Here is a 21352-nt window from a genome sequence, read left to right as displayed (position 1 = left end):
TACATATCATGTATACTGTCATAAACTAATATGAAAGATCTGAAACATCTGAATCTGGCAAAGTACACTCACAGTGTGTTTCTTCAGCAGCTCCTCTGGGTTGCCTCTTTCTGTCAGAAAGTTCTGTGCCATTTTAAGAACCTTCTCCAGCTCTACCCGTGACTCATCAAATCTCTTCATTAGACTGCTGTTGGCCTCCACATGTTTTCTCCACTCTGTGGACTCTTTAATCAAGTTCTAGGCACAAAAGAAGTCATTTTTAGTGCTAAAATAATTCAGCCATTGATTACGGTGGAGAAGACAGCAGGTCTTGATGTTTACCTGTGATGAGGTCTGCAGGTCTGCTACCCGTTTCTGCAGCAGACCCATATCCATATGCTCAAGGGTTTTACTGCTGTTCATTATTTTCTGGATGGTCTGGTGGTCTTTCTCTATTACTGTCAGACACTTCTTACAGCTATGTGTGAAGGTTGCCAGTTCCTGCAGTATTAAATGACAGGTAGGGTGTTAGCCATTTATGTTCATCCTGAGGGGTTTAGGCTAAAACATACATAAATCTGCTCGAAATCCAAACTACTAAAAATGCCTCAGTGTATTTCACAGTTACTCACCTGGCATTTCTGTTTAAAGTCTACTGGTCCCTCCGAGTCGGTGGTGCTGGTGATATGACTAGCCTTCTCCAGAGCTTGGTAGAAGCCTGTGATATTCTTCTCCATTTCCTCCAGTGGAGGTAAAAGCGATTGAGACTCCCGAAGCAGAGGCAAACATCTCTCCCTTATCTGATTGGAGGAGAGCATATTCATGAAATGGTAATAATATTTCATCATAAGAAACTATCCACTGTTAAAATTATGATTTTTTTTTTTTAAATGTCAGTATGTAAAAACAAAATGTTCTATTAGAGTAAAACAGCTGTTTAGCTTTTATTTTATTAATAAAAAGTGGTACATTTGATGATGTAGGAAGTGGCAGTTCTTGATTCAATTTTAATAAACCATGGGTTAGAAAATCTAACAGGTTAGATCTCACAGCTTGGATTTCATTTAAAGACCCCCTTTGCTCAGGAATACAAAGTAGTGCAAAAAAGCTAATAGAGTAAATAAGATGCAGTGGTGTTAAGCAGCAGGATTTCTACTTTAATCACACATTAAAGTAAGGCCATGTAATCTATATAGACTTGTACACACGTTACTCAGCTGCTCTTTGATTGAAGCCATCACAGTCATCATCTGTGAAACTTCCTCTTGTGGAGTGTCTTTGGTTAACAGCTGAGCTGTGCGGCTTGCTGCCTTACAGGCTGCTTCCATAGCTGGCAATTTGTGCTTGATTTCCTAGAGGAAGTTGAAAAAAATTATGATATATCATATAATAGAGAATACATAAGGATTTGTCTAAGTTGAGAAAGCAGATTTACCTCAACATCTTGGACAAAGGCTCTGCAATTTAGAAAAGATACTTGGATAGGAGCTGTCATCTTCTCATTGGTTGCATCCATGAACATCTTCAGTGTATTAATCCCATCTTGGTAGTCTTGCCTCAATTTATCCACCTCATCCGCTCTTGCATACTGCAAGTGAAATAAAAGATACCACAATATTTTTGTCCAAATCGTTAAAACTTGCAGCTGTTTGGATAAAAAGTACAATTCAATATTTTTTGGTGGTGCAAGTGTTGTTCCAAAGTGTGTTGCATTTACATGTTTGACTTTAACAAACAGTTCCCTCCATCTCCCGTTCAGCAGAAGAAGTTGCTGCTTTAGATCCCGTGAGACCGTATCGTCACATGTCTCGATGAGAAAGTTCCCGGCATCGTTCATGTCCATGTGCTGCTGGATCCAGTGGGAGAGGTTTCTGAAAAAGTCCTGTAACAAGGAAAAATAAAAAAAGGCAACACATCTTTAACTGTCCACTGGCCAAAGAGAAAAGTATGCTTTTCTTTCTATTCATGTTTTTAAAAATTCAACATAAATTATACATAAAATATTGTTTTTTTCTATTATCTGAATGCACTTACACGTTTGGCACTCTCTGACTGGCTGAGCATCTGCTCTGCATCCTCTAGCCAAGCCTGCAGAGCTGCCACTGTGCTGCTGTACTTCTCCCAGTTAGCGATCACCTCCTCCAGCATGCTCCGTACACTGCGCACCTCCAAAGCCAGGTTCTTCCACTGAGCTGTGGTATCACTGAGGAATTTACTCACCCCCTCTGCTTCATCAACTTTAAACAGAGAATAGAAATAGTACTTCAGTTAAACCAAAATCCGCATGGATGCCACCTGTATACAAAGCATTTGATTATGTCCGCTGATGATTTGGCCTCATGGTTGATGCTGGTGTGTTAGGTCAGAAAAATCATGCTAAAAAAGCATTCAAACTATTGTTACTGCATGCATTATGCATGATTTCATAGTTTGGGGATTTGAAAGGGAGAGAAACGAGAAGTGCAGCCCCCTATTGGCAGACAGAAATGGCTCAGGATCAGGCAAAGTTTGGACTGCTTTTGGACTTACCTCTGTTACAGGTCTTAGACCCTGTAACGTGAAATCAACAGTAAGTCTGTTTACTAGAAGCCCAAATGAACACTTGCATATAGTATGCACAAATAAAAAAGCAGCTTATAAATAAAAAAGCAAAGAGACTTACTTGAACTGTCAGATTTAACATAAACCTCTGCAGCTTGCTTGAGACCTGTGAAGATTGTCTCATACTGCTCAAAAAATCTGTGGCCTTCAACGAATGTCTGAAACAGAAAGACAAAACACTCGTTGGTTTGATGGACACTGTGTCTTTTAAAAACCCGGACTACAATTCCTATGATTTCAACTTACAAGGTAGCTTTGCAAGAGGAGTTCAACTGAATCCCGTCGGCCATATTTAATGATCCACGACTTGAGTTTTGATTCAGCCAACATAAGAAATGCCATCAGTCGATACTTCATTTCCCAGAATTCCAGCTTAATCAAGTGAGCGTGTGATGATGTAGACACAAAGTTGAACCTGCAAATTAAACAAATGGTCTGTTATTATTTTGAAAAGTGCAAAAAAAAGAAATCATGAAACGGCAAAGAAAAATGCACTTATCCTGACAAAGATCTTACCGTTCTGCCATATCCTGGAGCTGCTCAGGTGGGACAGGCACCCCATTCACCGATCTGTCCCTGTGGATCTGCTGAAAGGTTTGCCTGTGGGACTCCAAGCTTTTCAATACCTCCTGCAAAATTAAACAACCGCCTGTTTCTTCATACTGTCCAAAACAAAGTTAACCTCACGACACGTAAAGACTAAAAGGTAAGCTATGCTACCTTATGCTGCTCTAGTTTTCTGTGAAGTACATTGGCTGTCTCTTCATGAGCATGTTGGATGGGAATGTCCTCTCTCAGAGCCATCTCGGCTCTGTGCAGCCAGGCGCCAATCACTCCCAGAGGCCCAGGCAGGGACTTGTCCAGATGGATGTGCCAGTCCAGCAGCTGCAATTGACACTCATTAAACAAAACCACTCTACCAAAGCAAGATCCCACCGTACAGGACGCTATGCTGGGCATAACATTTCCACATGGTCACAAGCAATCAGGCCACAAAAGAGTGTTATGCAAGTCTAGACAAGCTGTGGAGGTCTCGAGGAGTAGACCGCCCCGTGAACAACATCGCCTCTGTTCCCATCTCCTCCCCCTCTGAACAAACCGCTTGCACCCCACTGAACCTTCATTGGCAACGAGTAAATAGATGAACCCTGACTGGTGTTTCTCAGAGCCTCCAGTGCATCAATCCAATCATTTCAGCCAATAAAAGAACAACAACAAATAAAACAGAATGATTATTACTAATCATCAGGTTTTATTTAATTCATGTGTGGTTAATTATCATAAATTTTCCTGCTGTCTTTGTGGCCCATAATGAATTACTCATGCAGTACAATTACCCTGGTAGACACACGATCCCAGGCCTGCTTGACCAGAGCTTGATCCACAGAGAGCTTGCCATCCTTTTGGACTGGCTGTAAGAGTGGATCTGTCTGCTTTTTCTTCATTTCATACTGGACACGGAAGTTCTTAAATGCCTAAAAAAAAGGAGACACACATTGCTAAATTAGTTTTCCAAAGAAGAATGCTACAGCCCATTTGCCACACCTCACTAACCTGGTACTTGTCAGCAAGGCTTCCCTCTGTTCCTTGGGCCCGGAGCACATCTCTCTCCAGCTGATCTAAAAACACCTTTAGTTCTCTCAGCATCTTCCGCTCCTCTCTCTGTCACAATCAGCAGACATACAGCTTAGATTGGGAACAGACCTAATCGCTTTCATTATAAGCATGCCAATGGGAATCTCAAGTAAAAATGACATGCCGAACACACACAGTTAAAGATTAGACTCAAGACTCAACTTGCAAAGAGACCCACACACAAACACAACCTCTACATTTAAGGACTAAATAGTTTTAAAAGTTAAGGTAGAAGAAAAGGGTGTACAGACAGTATCTTGTTAGAAACTCTGATTTAGTCTTTTAAGTTGAACATACCTCAAGCATTTGCTCTATATCTTGGGGACCAAACTATCCAGGAAAGCGGAGAGATGCAAATATGTGATAAAGGCATTAGAACAGCAAGGGAAAAAGAAATAAAGTGGATAGAAAATGGAAGAAGACCGAGGTGGGCATTCACTCCAAACAGGAAGCATGCAGCGCCGTGACCTGAACGCTCACCTGGAGCACTGGCACTGACAGTGCAAAAGTTGGAATTGAGCCAAGAAGCAGCTTAATGTGCACAAAAAATAAATTAAAGAACGAAATTAAATGAGCCCATGTTGATGGAAAACTATGTCGATGATTATATTTATGCTGTGATCATGCAATGATTGATTTATCTCACTTAAGCTTTATGTGATAAAATGACAAGAATCACATATAAGCGGACACAGCAATTCAAAAGTTTTGCTCAGCAACAGATGAAGCAACTTTCATTAAGTATGGACTGTTCTCTGTATGTCGGCAGTTTCTGGAAAAACTGTAGGCACTAAGTACAAATTTAAATGTAGTAACATATGTAGTTACACATTCATTCTAATCCCCATTTTACCCCAAATTATCACTGCCTACATACACTTGAAATATAAATGATAAATTTAGGGTTAGCTACCTCATCCTGCTGACCGTCGGTCTCAGAATGATGGGGGTTCGGATAGTGCTTCAGAAACTGCGCCACGTATGTCATGATGGATTTCTCATCTGGCTTGTCTACGTCCACATCTGCAGATTAACATAAACATTGTCCACTGCACTTGTTGAAAGAATACACAAAGAATCATATTAAAAATGGATGCAAATATATTGAGACGTTTAATAATCCTGTCAGTATTAAAGGTAAAACATGCTATGATGCCTGTATAGACAAGGAGGATATCTGACACAGCCATTACTAAGTCAGTATGGCACATAAATACTGTGTGTCCTTAGGATAACTCTCCCAAGGCCTGGCAGCTAATTATACATGTCTTTTTCATCTCCATCTTTGACCTGATGTTTCTAGAAATCGGGGTCAAGCTCCTGTAAAAGCAAAGGCATTTCAATGTGTAGCTGCAATAAAGCATCACGACTCTGCTAGAGAAGACAGGACTGCAGAGCTGCTGCAGACTGCTTCTACACAGACTGAAACTCGGAGCTACAGATAGCACAGAATATTAATCTTCTGTAAGGTGGTATTTTCCACCACACAACTTAGCAGCACAATTTCCTGTGCCAAAACACTAGCAAAGATCCAAAACACTCAACAGTTTCGCATGCATACTCAATACCACTTTGCAAGAATAGCCTGCAACTCTGGAATAATTAATGCGAGCTTTTGAAACGGTCAAGGACACCTTCTGGATCCAGCAGACGGGGAATGCCCAACTCGTTTTCTGCGAGTGAAAAGGCCCCCTCCAAATTCTCCCTGTTGCTTCTTCGCCGTACCACCTCCATGTCCACCAGGTCAGGTCTGATGGCGTGCACCACTGACTGGAATGCAACGCCATCACGCCAACTGGGACCAAAGTCCTTCACCTCAATTCCAAAATTCCTTAAAAAAGAAAAATGTGAAAATTTTCATTTTGCAGACTTTGCATGCATGAACCTTTCCGATATGATATCATGATGATGATTTTTAAAGTGACATACTTGGCTGCTGTACACTGCACCCATTTGAGCAGTGCCTTCTTGGCATTGCCCTTAAATTTGTTGACCACCTTTCTCTTCATTGGAGGGCTTCCTGTTCCAGAGCTGGCAATACTCTCCACGGAAGAGTTGCTGTTGGATAGAGCCTGAAGAGCTGGCAGGTTACTGGTTAGCTCTTCAATCTAGTTGAGAGAAAAGAAGAGAAAACAAGGAGAACATGGCAACATGTCTTGAGATTTCCCTGCATCTGTAATTTTTAACATCACCTTTAAGCTGCTTGACTTATACTTTGTCCTTTGCAAAGGTTAGACAGCATAAAGATTAGCAATGGATTAAATGTTGAGCAAAAAAAAAATGATCAGAGGGTGTTACTTGCAGGACGGCAACTCACCTTGGAGAGAGACAATGTATTAAAACTTTTGGGATTTAAAGAGAGATAAAGTATTACCTGAAAGTAGAGGATAATAGTCCATATCAACCCAAGGACAATTGATGGTCGGCCATCTGCGATGTCAGTTGCATGAATGTTAACAAGTTTGATCTGAAACAAAAGCCAAGTGAAAGGTTATTATGAGAGTTAGTCATATTCAGCCAGTCTAGAAGTGAGACTTTCAACCCAGAGGAACCCTTTCAGTTACACAGTCCAAAGAAATTTGCAAGCTTTTGTTTGCTCAAAGTCATCAAAGCCACGTCTTTGATGCAGTTAAGTATTGTCACTGGCAGAAGGCACAAACAGCCACAATGAAGAGTCAACCAGATGAACAAAAGAAAAGTATTCAACTAAAGGTTAAAGCAAAAGCAGATGCAACACAGCGTTTCAAACCCTGCATTGAAGAACTGCTACAATTTGTCATGTTCGCATCTCTGCTTTTGGAATTTAGGGAGTCAAACATACCAGTAATCAGTGGCGTAGTCAAAATGCTTTAAACACACATCAGTAGAAAAGCTTAATGGCTACATTTATAGAAAACAAATGACTGTATCCAAGCATTGCATAGTTTACATCGTGCATCAAAAGAAAAGGATGCATACAGCATATGATCACACAGGGCGTTTACTGGCGACTGACCGGTGATCCTCGATACACAGACTGAAGGCACACGTGATGGGAGAGAGATCACAACAATAGAAGTCTCAGTCCTGAGGGAACTCCAATGAAAGTGGGACACAGGCTTCATAGAGCCAAGAGATTTAGAGATGGCTTATGTAATCAAGAAGTCCCGTTTCCTGCTTCTCTAAACGTAGTGCATTTTCTACCGACGGCTACCTCATGCATACTAACTAAATAGCCAATCAAAAGCTTTTTCTTATTAACCATACCTTGACTTCTTGAAGACATGTCACGTATTTCAAGTATTATATTCAGTTGTGGAAGAAAAATTCTTGACAAAATTTACTGTGAAAGGTCAAATTGTCACTATGACTGCATGCTTACCTTCCTGCCTTCAAGGAATTTGAGTGCAGTGCCGATGTTGGAAACCCAGTGGATCCTCTTCAGCTGGCGGCCTTGCTCACAAGGCTTAAGACAGAAAGGACAGAAAGTGAAAATTTAGCTAGCTCATTAAAGTTAAGGATATCTTCATCCAACCATCTGCCATCTGATTTGTAAAATTCAGATTCAGAAAACTTTATTAATCCCAAAAAAGCTGTGTTTGTTTGTAGCTACCCCCCACTCACTGTGACACACAGAGAGTGGTCTGTGAGAATTAGCAGGACTTTTCTTATATAAATTACCAGCAGAGTGCCAAAGTTGCTTTGAGGAAAAAAGTAAAATCCCAAGCTTTAAAGCATGAGTTAGAACAAATGATGTCTGTATATATTAAAATCTTGGCTGATCAAATACGAGCAAGGGCGCACTTCTGAAAGTGGTAAGTGAAATCATCAAACACTGTTCACCATGAAAAGAGTGAATGACTCATTTGCCAACCAACAGCTTTACAGATGACATGGAAGTCTGTATCAAGACAGGTCTAATCAGAAATTGCAAAACAGAATCTGGGTCAGCGCGTGTGTGTGTGTTTCTGTATTTGTGTGTCAGGAGAGAGTGAAATAGCGGCACTGTAGTACTAACAGCTCCTCACAGCAGGGAGGCTTAGATCAAAATTAAGTCCTTGTACAGTAATCCACGACTAAATGTTTACAACCTTTTCAATGAAACTTAGTTGTCTAAGTTTACAGTATAGTATATACTACTAGGTTTGCTTGTTGCCTTAAACACAGGACAAAATACAATCATTGAGTAGGTTTTGCTAGTATCTTCATTTAACAGAATAGAACATTAACATTAAAACCCCACATACTGTACGAACCTGTGAAAACCTAAGTACACGCTTAGTGCTTCCATATTAATTACGAGGTAAGTAGCAGTCAATTGCTGCTAATCAAATCCACTTTATTAACTGATTATCAGCAAGTGTGACCACCCCAGTAAAAGCAGATATTTTGCCAGTTTGCAGGTCTGGAGCATTTAGGTGTGTTAATACAATGTCAAGGAGGAAAACATTAATAATTACATTAGAGAAGCAATTGTTGCCCATCAGTCTGAGCTATTTTGAAACAATTTGAAGTCCATCATTGCACACTGAGAAAGACTATTAGCAAGTGGAAAAAATGCAGGACTTTCCAGAAGTGGACTTCCCTGCAAATTCAGCCCAAGGTCAAACCATGCAATCCTTGGGGAAATTCCACAACATCCAAGAGCTACAACTCAGTTAACATGCTAAAGTTCATGACAGCACAATTCGAGGAAGACTAAACAAAAATGGGTTGTTCAGAATGGTTGTCAGACGAGAACATGGCAGCACAGGTTAGGTTTGAAAAGTTGGATCTGAACAAACTAAAAGACTTTTAGAATAATGTTCTTTAGACAAACAAAACCAAAGTGGAGATGTCTGCCCACAATCAACAAAAACAAACACAGCATTTAATTTTGACAGTGGCCATGAACTCCTCCGTATAACAAAGTATTTTAGAGTCAATGTGAAGCTAGCTGACCAACAGCTAAAGCGTTACGAAAATGGGTTCCACCATAGGACAATGATCTCAAGCATATCTGCGAATCTACAACTGAATGGCTTAAAAATAAAAGCATCAAGGTGTTGCACTGGTCCTGACCTCAAAGTGACTAAAATGCTTTGGTGGTACCTTCAGACAGAATGTCTGCAAACCTCACTGAACTGAAGCAGGATTAAAAAGAATGGGCCAAAATGTTCTCACAATAAAGTGAGAGATGATAAATTCGTAGAGAAAGCAATCAAAGTTATTGCTTCTAAAGGTGTTACAAGGCACTGCATCATGGAGCGTAATTAGTTTTTCACAGGACTGTAAATTGAAAGTCCTGTGCAATCTTTCTTTTTCACATGAATGTAAATTCATAAAATTTAAGCCTAGATCCTGAAAAAAAATAAATACTTACAAGTCTTTGCCCAGACAGGACCTCCAGCAGTGCCAAGAGCTTCACCCCATCTTTGATGTCCTCAAACAGGTCATTTACCTCTAGTGGTGGTTTATGCTAGAGGAGAGAAGACGGTTTTAATGTGCAGAAGCAAAAATGTCATGAAAGTCTGCAGTAATTAGAAACTAAACAATTACACTATGAATTCTAGCATATCGAAGGATACCAGCACATTACAGCAAAGAGGAGAAACCAAAGGCTGTTTGTGAGAAACAAGCTTGTTAGCAACAACTACACAGCCTCCCTGCAGCTGAAAAGATGGTGCCTTTTCCTCAGCGGTGGCTTGGTGCCCAGTCCTGAGGCGATGGTACTCATTTAACCCTAACCGGTTACTGTCTCCTGATATCATATCCACACTTTTACAGAACTGCAGATTCTCCAACATGAATGACAGCGTTATGACGTACTGTTTTACACGTTCAGCACAGAATAAATAACCGGAACACATGTTTATTTATTCAGCACAGTGAAGCTGTAATTAAAAGCAAAGCTCACCATGGGAATTCTTTATTTGGCACTGTATACAGGCCATTTCACAACTCAACATATTCCATGACAGGATGCAGTTGGCTGCCTATTTGGGGCAAAGCAGCATGAAGAAGCAAGCTACTGTCTTGTTACTGGTTGCATGTACTGTTTTGTCTTTTTGTCACAAAACAACATTAGATAATCTCATATTGTGCTCAGTTCTGTATCATACTAAATGACAGTATAACACTGCATGGGATCACCATTCGGGTTTTTCCTGCGATTTTTCACCTGTTTATACAACCTAACTAAAATGCACATTGTTCCTTCAACACTGCAGCTTAATATCCACATTAAAGTATGAGACACAACTTTAGGAATGTAAGTTTAAAGAGTTTTATCTATATGTTGTTATCTATTCTATTTCTGTTAGATAAAAAAAAAAAAAGCAGCCCTTCAGCACAAAGCAGCCTTTGTAGTTTGGAAAATCGCACGTACCCTGGAAACTTAAAAATTACTGCGCTATCAGCAAACACTTAGCAGTGGAAAAACAGTGAGAATCACTGGAAAGTTGCTTAGTAACACAATATCAGAGGAAATGGGCACAAAGGCTGAAGGGAAGTGTGACAACTCGAGGAAGTTCAAACTTTGATAAACTTTGTTCAACGCTTATCTATAAAAAGCTAATTTAACTCAAAGCGATTCTTAAATATTTATACATGAATGCACTGAATCTTTATGTAGAATTTTTTCATGACAGCAAAAAAAAAAAAAAAAAAACATTGAGAAGAAAAGTCGCCACTGTTAATTCTTCTGGTAAATAAGGCAGTTGCTCAGGAGCTGTTTGCAGTGCAAACCTGACTGTGTGAAATGGCTTTCATGATGTGGCTTATTAGTCCTATTGGTATGCGCAGTGTGTGAGCTTGAGCGCAGTGCATGAATAATGATGAATAGACCAACAGAGCGTCCCAACTCTGGCCCACCACATTACTCAGATTCTTCTAAAGTTTTAGAAGCCAAGCTTTGAACTATCGTGGGCAGATCAGGCTCAACAAAAGACCCCCTCTAAACCAAATCCTTTGCCAGATCCCAGACTGAAAACAAGCAGCGTTGCCCCATGCTACACATTTTGCTGTGTCATCTGCAGTTACATAAAGATTCCCAGCTAGTTATTTATATTTTGAGTAATTTCTGGTATGCAGTACATCAACGGACACAATCTAATTTAGCTCCTGACGCATTCGAGTCCCACTGTGATGCAATACAGCATGTGGGCATGTGTTATTGTTGTGCACTTAGGCCCTTGTAATTTACATGCGTGAACCTTATAAGCAGATGACGGCCTGCAGGGAACAGTCCTCGCCCTCTTGCTCTCCATCTGCACACTGCATCACTGTCCCTGCCAATCCTCTCCGCAAACACACACACACGCCGACGCACACGCAGAGTACATGAATAGCCGAACACCAACACACATACTTACGCACTCCTAAACAGAAGAAAAACTACAAAATCATAGCCCAAACGCCAGTTTTTAGTTAATCCTTAAATCCATTCCACTTTGACTATAAATATTCCAAGTGTGACTCTTTAAAACTGAACTGAGCTTTGTCTGATCTAACCTGAAGAATCACAGGTTTGTATGTATATGGAGTTTGCCCCTTCCCCTTCATTAGACTGATTGTAAACAACAGCCCAGTCTCATTAAACAGGATTTCATTTTGAGTGCTTAAGCATCTTGGTAAACGATGTCATTATTTACAGCTAACTGGATAAATTTGTCTTGTGCAGTGTTATAAAGGCTGGTGTTGTCACGTGGCAAAAATCACTTCCTACAGATCTGACAGGTCAGCAGCTTGAAAATAGAAGCTACATAAATATGACAAGTTTGACAGGTTGTTTTAAGTGAGTTTGATCAGCCTGTAAATTACATCTCAGATAGTTTATAAGTGATTTAGGTTAGTTAAGTAAAGAAAGCAGTGGACTGCATGGATGGAAACTCACACTTACCTTGGCTAAATGAGAATTGATCCATTTTGTGAAGGTTCTCTTCTGCACTGCCTCTTGCTCATCTGGAAATTAAAGGAACATAGTTCATGTCAACACATGATTGCTAAATTGCATGCTCCGACATATTATGCTTCGATATTAGGCTCACTAGAAGACCTGGTGATATTTATAGAGAACAAACCACCAGATGAAACGAACACACATAGTAAACTACTAAAAAAATCATAAAACACATAAAATAATAATCTCACTTAAACTTTTGTGACTTGGAACCATTTTCGGACTTCCACAGTCAGAATAATATTTTATCATAACTTACACTATATAATGTCAGGTACCATTGGAGCACTCCTGCACTGTGTATGCCCGCACGCATAATTTGTGGACTATTTAGATGTGTGCGGTTGATTACCAGTGCTAGTATAAAAGATCCTCCTGGGAAGTGCGCTCCAAAAGAGGTCACACTAGGAGATTAGAGGATGAGTAGAGAGGCAGTTTCTCACCCCGCAAAACCCTGTACGTCCAGCGCTAACATGTGTGATTGTTTAGGTCACCCTCAGTCTCTCTTGTGGCCTATTAATATATTCATTCAAAATCCCTCATGCATTATTCAGGATGTGTAATAAAAACAACACATTTCTTTGCTTTGGCTGTTGACACGGTGAGAAGTGATTTCTAACACTCTGTCAAACATACCAGTTGGCTAATGCTGCATGCCACACAGAGTGGCCATTTTTAAATATCCACCCTTGGAGATATAGACAGTGGTCACGTGTTTAAGGAGGCATTGCGAACACTATAGAGGGAGCAAAGATATCAAGTTAACCCACAGGCAAATGCTTCATCACTGATGCACTAGGGATGCCCATTGAAGCATAGCAAGTACATACAGATGTGAACATGCAAGGATGCAACACTGAGCTGTGTTTGGGCAGCAGGCTAACTAGTTCTCAAAGCAGGGATTCACCTACGAAGCATTAGGATATGTTATGCCCCATATTAGCCACATACGACCACACAGACAAGAGATGATGCCCTACTTACCACGAAGATACTGAAAAAATCCAGTCACCAGATTTAAAGAAGTCTTCCTGACAGATACATCCTTATAGTGAGCCATTCTACACCCCACTCTCCGGCTCTCGCCCTGTGCATTTCATGAGTTCCAGTGTGCATATATGTGTGTGCGAGAAAATAAAATCCAGAGTGGAAAAGCTGACACAAAAACACCCAGATGTCCTTGCACCCTCTTTCCAGCAGGAAGCAAAACAGATCTGGCTGTCTGGTTTCCCGGTGAAAGCAAAAGAGCTGCTGGAGGCTGTGATGAATACGTCCCCTCCTCCCTGACACCCTCAACCTGACACACACACACTCACACAAGCACACACACATACACACGCGCACACAAACGGCAAAGCAGAAAACCCTAACAGAAAGGGTGATTTACAATCCCATCCTTCCTTCTTCCTGTGTTTTTCCAATCCAGAGGAGCCATGCCTGTGTGGATGTGCACAGCCCCCGCTGTACTGCCTCGCTGTATCATCGTACCATCTGAGGCTGGAGAGAGCTCAGCTTGAAGCATGGCTCCACCAATCAGCATACGGGAGGCGGTGATGTCACAGCCCTGGCTGCATTATCCCGATTTAAGCTTGGTTTGTGTGTGTGTGTGTGTGTGTGTGTGTGTGTGTGTGTGTGTGCCTCTTAGATTTGCCTAATCCTCTATGAGACTGACACATTTAAAAGCATTAAAATGTCCAAGAGAAACAAAAACTAAAACTTAAACAAGTTACTTTTTTCACAGCACAAATAAATAAATTACATTTAGGTTTATTTATTAAAGAACAAAATTAGACTTCTTCACAAAACTCTCTATGCTACAACTAATCTTAATAATTAATGCAGTCTAGTGAGTGATGTCTACCACCTGCTCTCTCAGTGTCAGTGCTATTGTGACGTCAAAGCAGACACACCCACGCCGGGATCCCCTTTGTACAAAAAGAAGCATGTTAAAGCTCTCAAGCGTGCCCGTATTGTTCTATTAAGACCTCGAAGAACCCCCTCAGCTCTGACCAGTCTGACTACCACTCAACTCTCCGGTATATAACATACAACAGTTACTAAGTATGGTACACGATAGCTTCTCAGCTCCTGCAGAAAAATCCCTTTATTCTTTCAAGACCACCAGCATGCTAAAAGCCTCTCTGATATGTTAAAAATAGGCCTGAGGTTGCCGTTCTATTATTATCGCTCTATAAACTGCTGGTGAAACTGGCCCAGAAAAGCTATTTGGGTGAAAATGTTTTTCTGTTTTTTATCTAAACATCAAAAGGTTATCGGTACTCTTAAAATGACGCGTAAAGCTGCCCATACTGAGAACAATGAGCTTTTAGAGGTACTAAAACTATTACTCAGCTCAGCTAAATACCAAACTGTCCATATCAGACAGGTCCAACCCAGGAAAAGATCTCAACTGCAAAGGAAGTGATCTGTTTTTGTTCCTATCAGAGGCAACTAGGACAGGAATCATGTGAAAAAAATATTGGATACTGGTGCCAATATGGGTGTGGTTGAACAACTTAACATATAAAGCAGTTTTTTCCTGCTTTTTTTCTTCAGTCTAAAGCCCCTCGAATTATAAGAGCAGGAAGGTTCGCAAAAACATATAACCAGAAGTGGAGCATGGGAGAAATTCAGATAAATTATCTTCGGTGAGTTAAAAAAATACAAATCTAGCATTCAGTAACAAGTTCTTATTATTCTAGGCAAGGAAACAAAAGTATTAGTTTTCAATATCCCACCCCAAAAGACAACGAGAACATCAAAATGAATGAAACAATTCATAAACTTAAGACTTATTGAACTTTTCCTGATGTTCCAGCTGTTCGGTGCGATGCTCAGCATGGTGTTAAGGAGCTGTCCATAGTCCTGAAATCTTGTTTAAAAGACTCATTTCCTGTAAAAAGATGCAGGTAGCAGGTAGCTCACACCTTACTATCTGGATATAAAAGCCTAGCACTATGTAAAACAGCATCCAATCATGAGTCGTTATGTTTGTGTCATACTTAATTATCAATGACATAATACTAATAGATAAGTGGCATATAAAGTGGATACACTCAACTGGAAATAGCACACAACACATCAAACCACTAAAACACCTGCAATTCATGTGAGTAATGAGGTACTTAAGGTGATCTTAGGAGAGATGATACCACTGGAAATACTGTACAGTCGGTGCTCAGCTTCACTGGCTAACGGTGGTCACCTGGGAGCACTGTAAAAGCTCACTTTTGTTCCATTTAGTCGGCAGCAGCCCTAATTGAGCTCCAATAGGCCAACAACAATCAAGTAGGCCAAGAAATGATGTGCAGTTGGACTCAAGCCAGCCAGCCCCATATGAAATGCATGAGTGAGAATGTGTTACTTAGAATGGCTTACTTATCTTCATAGTAATATGGCAACGGTGTAATCTAATTTTCAAAAACAAAGACATATAAGCATAATACAAGCTATTGCAGAGAAATAACTAGCTTCTACAATGTTAGGAATCTAAAACATGATGTGGAGAGTAATTAGGCTCCTTGTTCATGAGGTAAAATTAGCGTGATGGCTATCTGCTGTCAGTGATGCAGCAGAGTAAAAGCATCTCTTACGGCTGATGACATGCACGCTTCTCTTTCTTTCTTTTTCATTTACTTGCCGTCACTCTGTTGATGATGTAACGGCAATCCACTGTGGTGCACACAACGGGTGCACTCTTACACAGAGGCTATCAAAGTTTGACCACTGGCAACATGTAGGCTGTGAATATGTTTTAGCAAAAAGTATGATTTTCACAGCTCAATGAACGCGACAGACGCTAAACAATTATTGCTCTAATGTTACTCACTGGTTGCAGTTCTTCACATGTGAGCATTTACTTTTTTATGTCTAATTATATCTTTTAATCTGGATATCTCTACATTTTGGGCTGCTGATCTGACTGAAAAAGCATTTGAAGACAAGACCAGTCTATCAGCCATCCATGTGTTGGTGTTGTTCCTGCATCATCATAATAATATTAGTCCAGGATCAAAGAGTAGAGTAAAAAGGAAAAATTCCTTTTTTTAAATGTAAAACTCTCTTCTGGAACAAATAATAAGCATTTCAAGTATTTTGTTTATTGATTATTGGAATGTAACAAATGTAACAAATGTAACAAATGTTATCAAGTTAGCGTTACTGTTAGTCAAAATTAGATTACTCATGTTGGTTTGCTGGCGACAGTTTTTAATAGCATTAGCTAACGTATTGGCTAATGCTAACAGACTGCTGAGACAACATGATTGGTCAGTTGCAAAGACGATACTGGGCCAACATAATTATGATGCCTGAAATTATGTTGTTGGCTTTCTTTTTTCACCCCCTCTAAATGGGTTTATTTGATTGGTCCGTCTGTTTGTTTGAAATAATTAAAAAAGTTGTCAGTGCGTTCACATGAAAATTGTACCTTTGTGCAACTTTGTCAGACCAGATCAAGAACTAGATCAAGGAATTTTTAGAATGATTTTTTGAAACCTGGATATTTTCCATCATATCTTTACAAATACATACCAAATTGAAATTTTTAAAAAACCGGAAGACATTGGTTTGATTTACTCAATTAAATATCATAAATTGATATAGATCCAGATATTCTTCTGCATCCAGGAACTCAGTGTTACAGAGGGACTGAATCCTTTTACTGAGATAGTAAGTGTTGCGATTCCTAATTCAGACAATGAGACTTCCTTACTTTCCTTAAAGAACACTAAAAAAATAATATTAGATTTAAAGATCTGATATATGGACTCATTTTCTTAAATATCATCAGATTTTCCTAACATTTTTTTTTGTGTGGTTATTTACCAGTCCTTAGTAAGATGACATAACAACACAGTTTAAAAATGATCTTGTTTTATTGTTACAAGTTTTTTGTTTCCAATCTTGATACTTGTGTTTGTGGCATACATGTTGCCAAAAAACACATGTATGCCAAGTTGCAAAATGCTCCTTGATAAACGAACTTTGCAACATCAATATTCATAACATGATTGAACGGTGTTTGCTCTTCGCTTTTTAAATGATCATTTATCCATCCACCCATTTTCACCTTCTTCTTCTGTCACACCTAGAGACAACCTTTGTGCTCACATTCACTTCTACGGCAAAATTAGAATAACCAGTTAGCCTAAACACATGCATGTCTTCAGACTGTGATGAAGCTAGAATACCCTGTGAAATCCCACAGTACATTCAAACTACACAGAAAGGCCGAATCCTGGACCAGGCAATATATCAGGCTCTACTAGACATCTTAGTTTAAAAAAACAACTCATTAAATCACATTAACAGGCTTATTTCTGTGTATATAACATGCGATCAGATAGCAGTCTTTATGTTTCTGGAGCAGACATTTATTATAGTCCACATCACCGCACGCAATTCACTGCACGCAATTTACCAGCTGTGTTTCCGCATATCCTGTTTGACACACGGTCTCAGCTAGAGTGAAACCCACAAGAAGTCAGTGAGTGTATTATGAAAGGAACACGCCTGTCACGAATGCTCCACCTGGCAACTAACAGGCATCAATTATTCCCCGGGGGCATTTAAGGTTGCAAGGTGAACCATCATAAAGGTTTTAAATCAAAGGGGCAAACAGCGGGAAACCATGATAGAAGCAACACGTTCTTAATCTACCTTTTTATATAATGGCTTTACTGTCAATAATGCATCTGTTGCTCCATTCAAAGTGAGTATGCAATAATTGTCTCTGTAGGATACTTTAATTGACAGGAAGCTGCGTATGATTTCCAGTGGAAAAGCCAAGAGCACCTTGCCGCTTGCAATCTAAAATCACCGGCACGCTAATGTCTTCCAGATGTGACTAATATACACTTCCTGACATGAAACACAACAGTGGCTGGCACTTTGCAGTGCAGATCGTGCCATCTGGGTACTGATCATGTGAACTTTAACAGGATTTTTATCATTTTCTTTGTAAGACTTAAGAGATTTAGCATATATTTATCACTCAGCAATACTGCAATGACAAGAAACAATCCAAGCATGCTTCAGTTAACTCTAAGTGAGCTGGTAGTCCTTATCATGGTACAGCTCAGTCAATATGAAGACATCAAAAGACATCAAAATATCAAAACACCCACACAAAAGTGTTCTTTGTCACGCATTATAACCTTCTATTAGTTAACATATAATACCATTAAGCAAACTGAAATAGCTGCGCAATGCACAGGAAATGAGGCTTCTCTGCAGCAGGAACTGGGCAGCACTGGCACAACCACAGACAAACCTTTCATAACAGTATCTATGGCGACACGCCATAAGGTGTGAAATTTCCTAGTATACTGTATATCTGAAATACAACTAAACCTTTGCCAGACTTGACCAGACTTGTGAAATGATGGTTGTGGCCTAATGCCCTTGTAACAAAAGGGGGACGCCAACAAAAAGAGACTCGCGTTATCGACCTATTCTCTTACCAAGGACAGAAAGGGTGTCAGGTTTTAGTCTTGTTCAGTGCATTGTCTGTACACTTGTGAAGGCACTGTTGTTACGATTCAGTATCTCCTATCAAGACTCGAGGCAGATTAAATGTTTCTTGCAATCATTATCTTGCCTCAAAAAATAAACAACAACCAAAATAACCTACAACTAAAGAGCAAAAATCAGACAGTTCACTGAAAGAACTTTTCTGACTAAATAGCATTCTAGCACTTAAGAAGCACAGCGTTCTCTGCACTGGTGACAATACTTGGACAATGACATGATGTAAAAATGTGTGCCTCTTTACTAAGAGTTTGACCTGCTAATACCCACATGAAATCTGACGTAAAGCTGTGAAGACAAACTGATCAAAGAAAATGAATCATGTGCTTTATTTCACAGTATTCACAAAATAAATCAAATTGTGTTCCTCCAAATAACTTCTTAATTACCCAGTCTGGGTCACCAAACAACGCACTGTCTTCTTGTAGTGTGGTCACAAGATTTGCAGGAATCGGCATTATTTTTTCTTGATGCTCTAAATGCGATTATGTGCTACCTGGAAAAAAAGCCTTCTGACAAAAGGGACCATGTGCACACTATATCAAATTAGCCAAATGTGTGATTCTGTTATGCTTTCAAAAGCTACAAATGCTTGAGAACAAGTCAGCTGCAGTGTAGTGTAACTTTGTACTGAAACACATGTGTTATAGTGCAAACTTTGGGCATTTTAAAACTATTTAAATCAACCGGCAACACAGTTTGCAGAGTGCCAAGAAATTTATTTTAAGAGTAGGTTTACTAACCGTAAGCACACATGCTCACATACTACTTTGAAAGTGTGTGAGCATGTATAAAAGTAAGCCTGTATGTGTGAGCATCCTGGATTGCAAATGTTGGCAAACTTCAGATGGGCGTGCAGCCAGACTTTGAATCAGCACAATATTACAGTGCAGCAGTGCAGGAGCAGAGGATGCTGTGTCCGTAAACCAGCTGAGCAAAAGAGTGCCACTTACCCTGCAGTCTCTGCATCACATTAGCTATGTCCACAGACGATCGACCTGACTGCCTTGGAGAAGCCATGTTGTCTCCTTGCAGCTGTAAGGACAAGGTGGTGTCACTGATGCTGAGAGCGAAAGATCATTCACAACTGTCCCGTGTGGGACATCCCCTCTGCTCCTCCCTCCTCCTCTCTGCTTCTTTCTAATTTCACTGCAGGAGAAGGCCCAATTGAATCTCAGGTTTCATGAAGGGACAAGCAGGTCTACTGTCCAATAGAGGCACTTCTTCCATTCACCGCCTGCAACAGAAAGGTATATCACTCGAGACTGAACAGAATTAATTTGCTGTATTGTACTACTTAAAACCTAAAAGATGAAACGTCTCCAAAGATTTCTTTCACAAGAGCCTGTTAGTTACTTTTAAGTTCTTAGTGGTCTTAATCAGATAGATATTTGCAACAGATAAGTCATTAAATGATTGTGATCAGAAGTAACTCGTTGCTGGTATTTACTTCTTAATATCATTCAAGTATCCTTTGAGACAGGCAAATTCATTAAAAATAATACTTGACTTCATTTAGTTTCCTATGTTTTCACAGATAACGAAACGTATTATTGCATCACAGCCAGGAAGGCACACATATAAGGACAACAGAGCCATGGTTTATGTTATTAGTGACACTTGTGCTTTTCTGACACTCAAGAAAATGTGTATATAGGATCCTATAAGACTACAAGTGTTACAAATTGGTGGAAAAAATGATGACACTGTCTAACAGTCAAATATTTGCTTACATGATAGGTAAGCTACAGACTATGAAGACATTTGACTGAATTTGACTGCACTTAGAAACTGGCAGGAAGTAATAAATACAGATACAGATATAGATATAAATATAAATATATATATATATTTGTGCGTGTGTGTGTTTTCAACATGTAAGATGCAATAACAAAAAACCTAAAAACGGTTTCTACTTGGCTGATGCTTTCAGTTATTTAAAGCAAAGTTTTTTTAAACAAAAAAGGAAGTTAAACTGTCGACTGAGGAAATGTAACTTAAGATTAGCTCAAGTAAATGTTGAATTTAGCTAGACACCAAGCTTTGCATCCAAAGCTCCCATGCGTTACTAGACCTACAGGCAAGTTACTTTACTCTTAACTAGTTTCTATCAAAGTGGCAGAGCTGTAGAGCTATCCAATGTGTGTGCATGTGCGAGCTCGACAAGAGAGGAAGTTACCAACCATTACAGAAGCAACACACACAAGAGCAAGCACGAAAACGCTCGAGCGCACAAAATACAGGTAATTAAACAGGAGTTGAATGAATGAATGAAACATCAGCAATCAAGAAATCTGCAGCAGCTTCTTGACATTTCATCTTACCGCATTGAGCACTGAAGAGCACTGTAACTTCACAGAGGAAGTGCCTGTGTGCTGCGCGTGTGTTGCCTCGTTGCCATTGGTAACTCCGAAAATGAAACATGGTGGCGTGAAGCGCTGCAGCCGCCGATGAGTTCGCAACCGCAAGAAGTTGAGCGGCAAACTGCTGGCAAGAAGCTGCACCACACGCTGCAGGAGGAGGGTTCGGGAATGTGTGGTCAAGTTCCTGTCATTCCTTCTATTCTATTCTATTTATTTGTTTATTCATTTAATAGGAACAATGGGTTTGTTCTTCCGCAGAACACAGATGATTCCCGGGTATATAGCCCTTTAAATATAAATTACTTTTGATGGCAAAGTGATAACA

At 39.9% G+C, this 21352-nt stretch overlaps 1 protein-coding gene across 13 annotated transcripts in view; it reads right to left on the bottom strand.

The window, feature by feature from the left end:
* The window catches only part of syne1b (spectrin repeat containing, nuclear envelope 1b), a 75999-nt gene extending 54877 nt beyond the window's left edge, over window positions 1–21122 (bottom strand). For 6 of the 13 annotated variants that reach the window (XM_025901017.1, XM_025901022.1, XM_025901025.1 and 3 more), the window contains exons 1-24: window positions 13118–13608; window positions 12074–12135; window positions 9557–9652; window positions 7577–7660; window positions 7211–7231; window positions 6590–6682; window positions 6145–6323; window positions 5850–6046; window positions 5129–5238; window positions 4696–4746; window positions 4135–4242; window positions 3918–4055; window positions 3301–3465; window positions 3097–3209; window positions 2827–2995; window positions 2642–2738; window positions 2509–2529; window positions 2014–2216; window positions 1697–1861; window positions 1415–1567; window positions 1188–1331; window positions 612–779; window positions 322–480; window positions 73–237 (exon numbers count right to left, since the gene is read on the bottom strand). In XM_025901017.1, coding sequence (XP_025756802.1) covers window positions 73–237; window positions 322–480; window positions 612–779; window positions 1188–1331; window positions 1415–1567; window positions 1697–1861; window positions 2014–2216; window positions 2509–2529; window positions 2642–2738; window positions 2827–2995; window positions 3097–3209; window positions 3301–3465; window positions 3918–4055; window positions 4135–4242; window positions 4696–4746; window positions 5129–5238; window positions 5850–6046; window positions 6145–6323; window positions 6590–6682; window positions 7211–7231; window positions 7577–7660; window positions 9557–9652; window positions 12074–12135; window positions 13118–13193 — 2937 coding nt within the window. In that variant the 5' untranslated portion in view covers window positions 13194–13608. Of the gene's footprint in view, window positions 1–72; window positions 238–321; window positions 481–611; window positions 780–1187; window positions 1332–1414; window positions 1568–1696; window positions 1862–2013; window positions 2217–2508; window positions 2530–2641; window positions 2739–2826; window positions 2996–3096; window positions 3210–3300; window positions 3466–3917; window positions 4056–4134; window positions 4243–4512; window positions 4546–4695; window positions 4747–5128; window positions 5239–5849; window positions 6047–6144; window positions 6324–6589; window positions 6683–7210; window positions 7232–7576; window positions 7661–9556; window positions 9653–12073; window positions 12136–13117; window positions 13609–19617; window positions 19902–20988 lie in introns of those variants that run through there. The other 7 variants (XM_025901018.1, XM_019348763.2, XM_025901019.1 and 4 more) reach the window with 7 other exon arrangements.
* Window positions 21123–21352: the final 230 nt, after the last annotated feature.

Source organism: Oreochromis niloticus, linkage group LG19 (genome assembly GCF_001858045.2).
Source record: "Oreochromis niloticus isolate F11D_XX linkage group LG19, O_niloticus_UMD_NMBU, whole genome shotgun sequence".
Classification (NCBI taxonomy): Eukaryota; Metazoa; Chordata; class Actinopteri; order Cichliformes; family Cichlidae; genus Oreochromis; species Oreochromis niloticus.
This window is presented reverse-complemented; position numbering and strand designations above follow the sequence as displayed.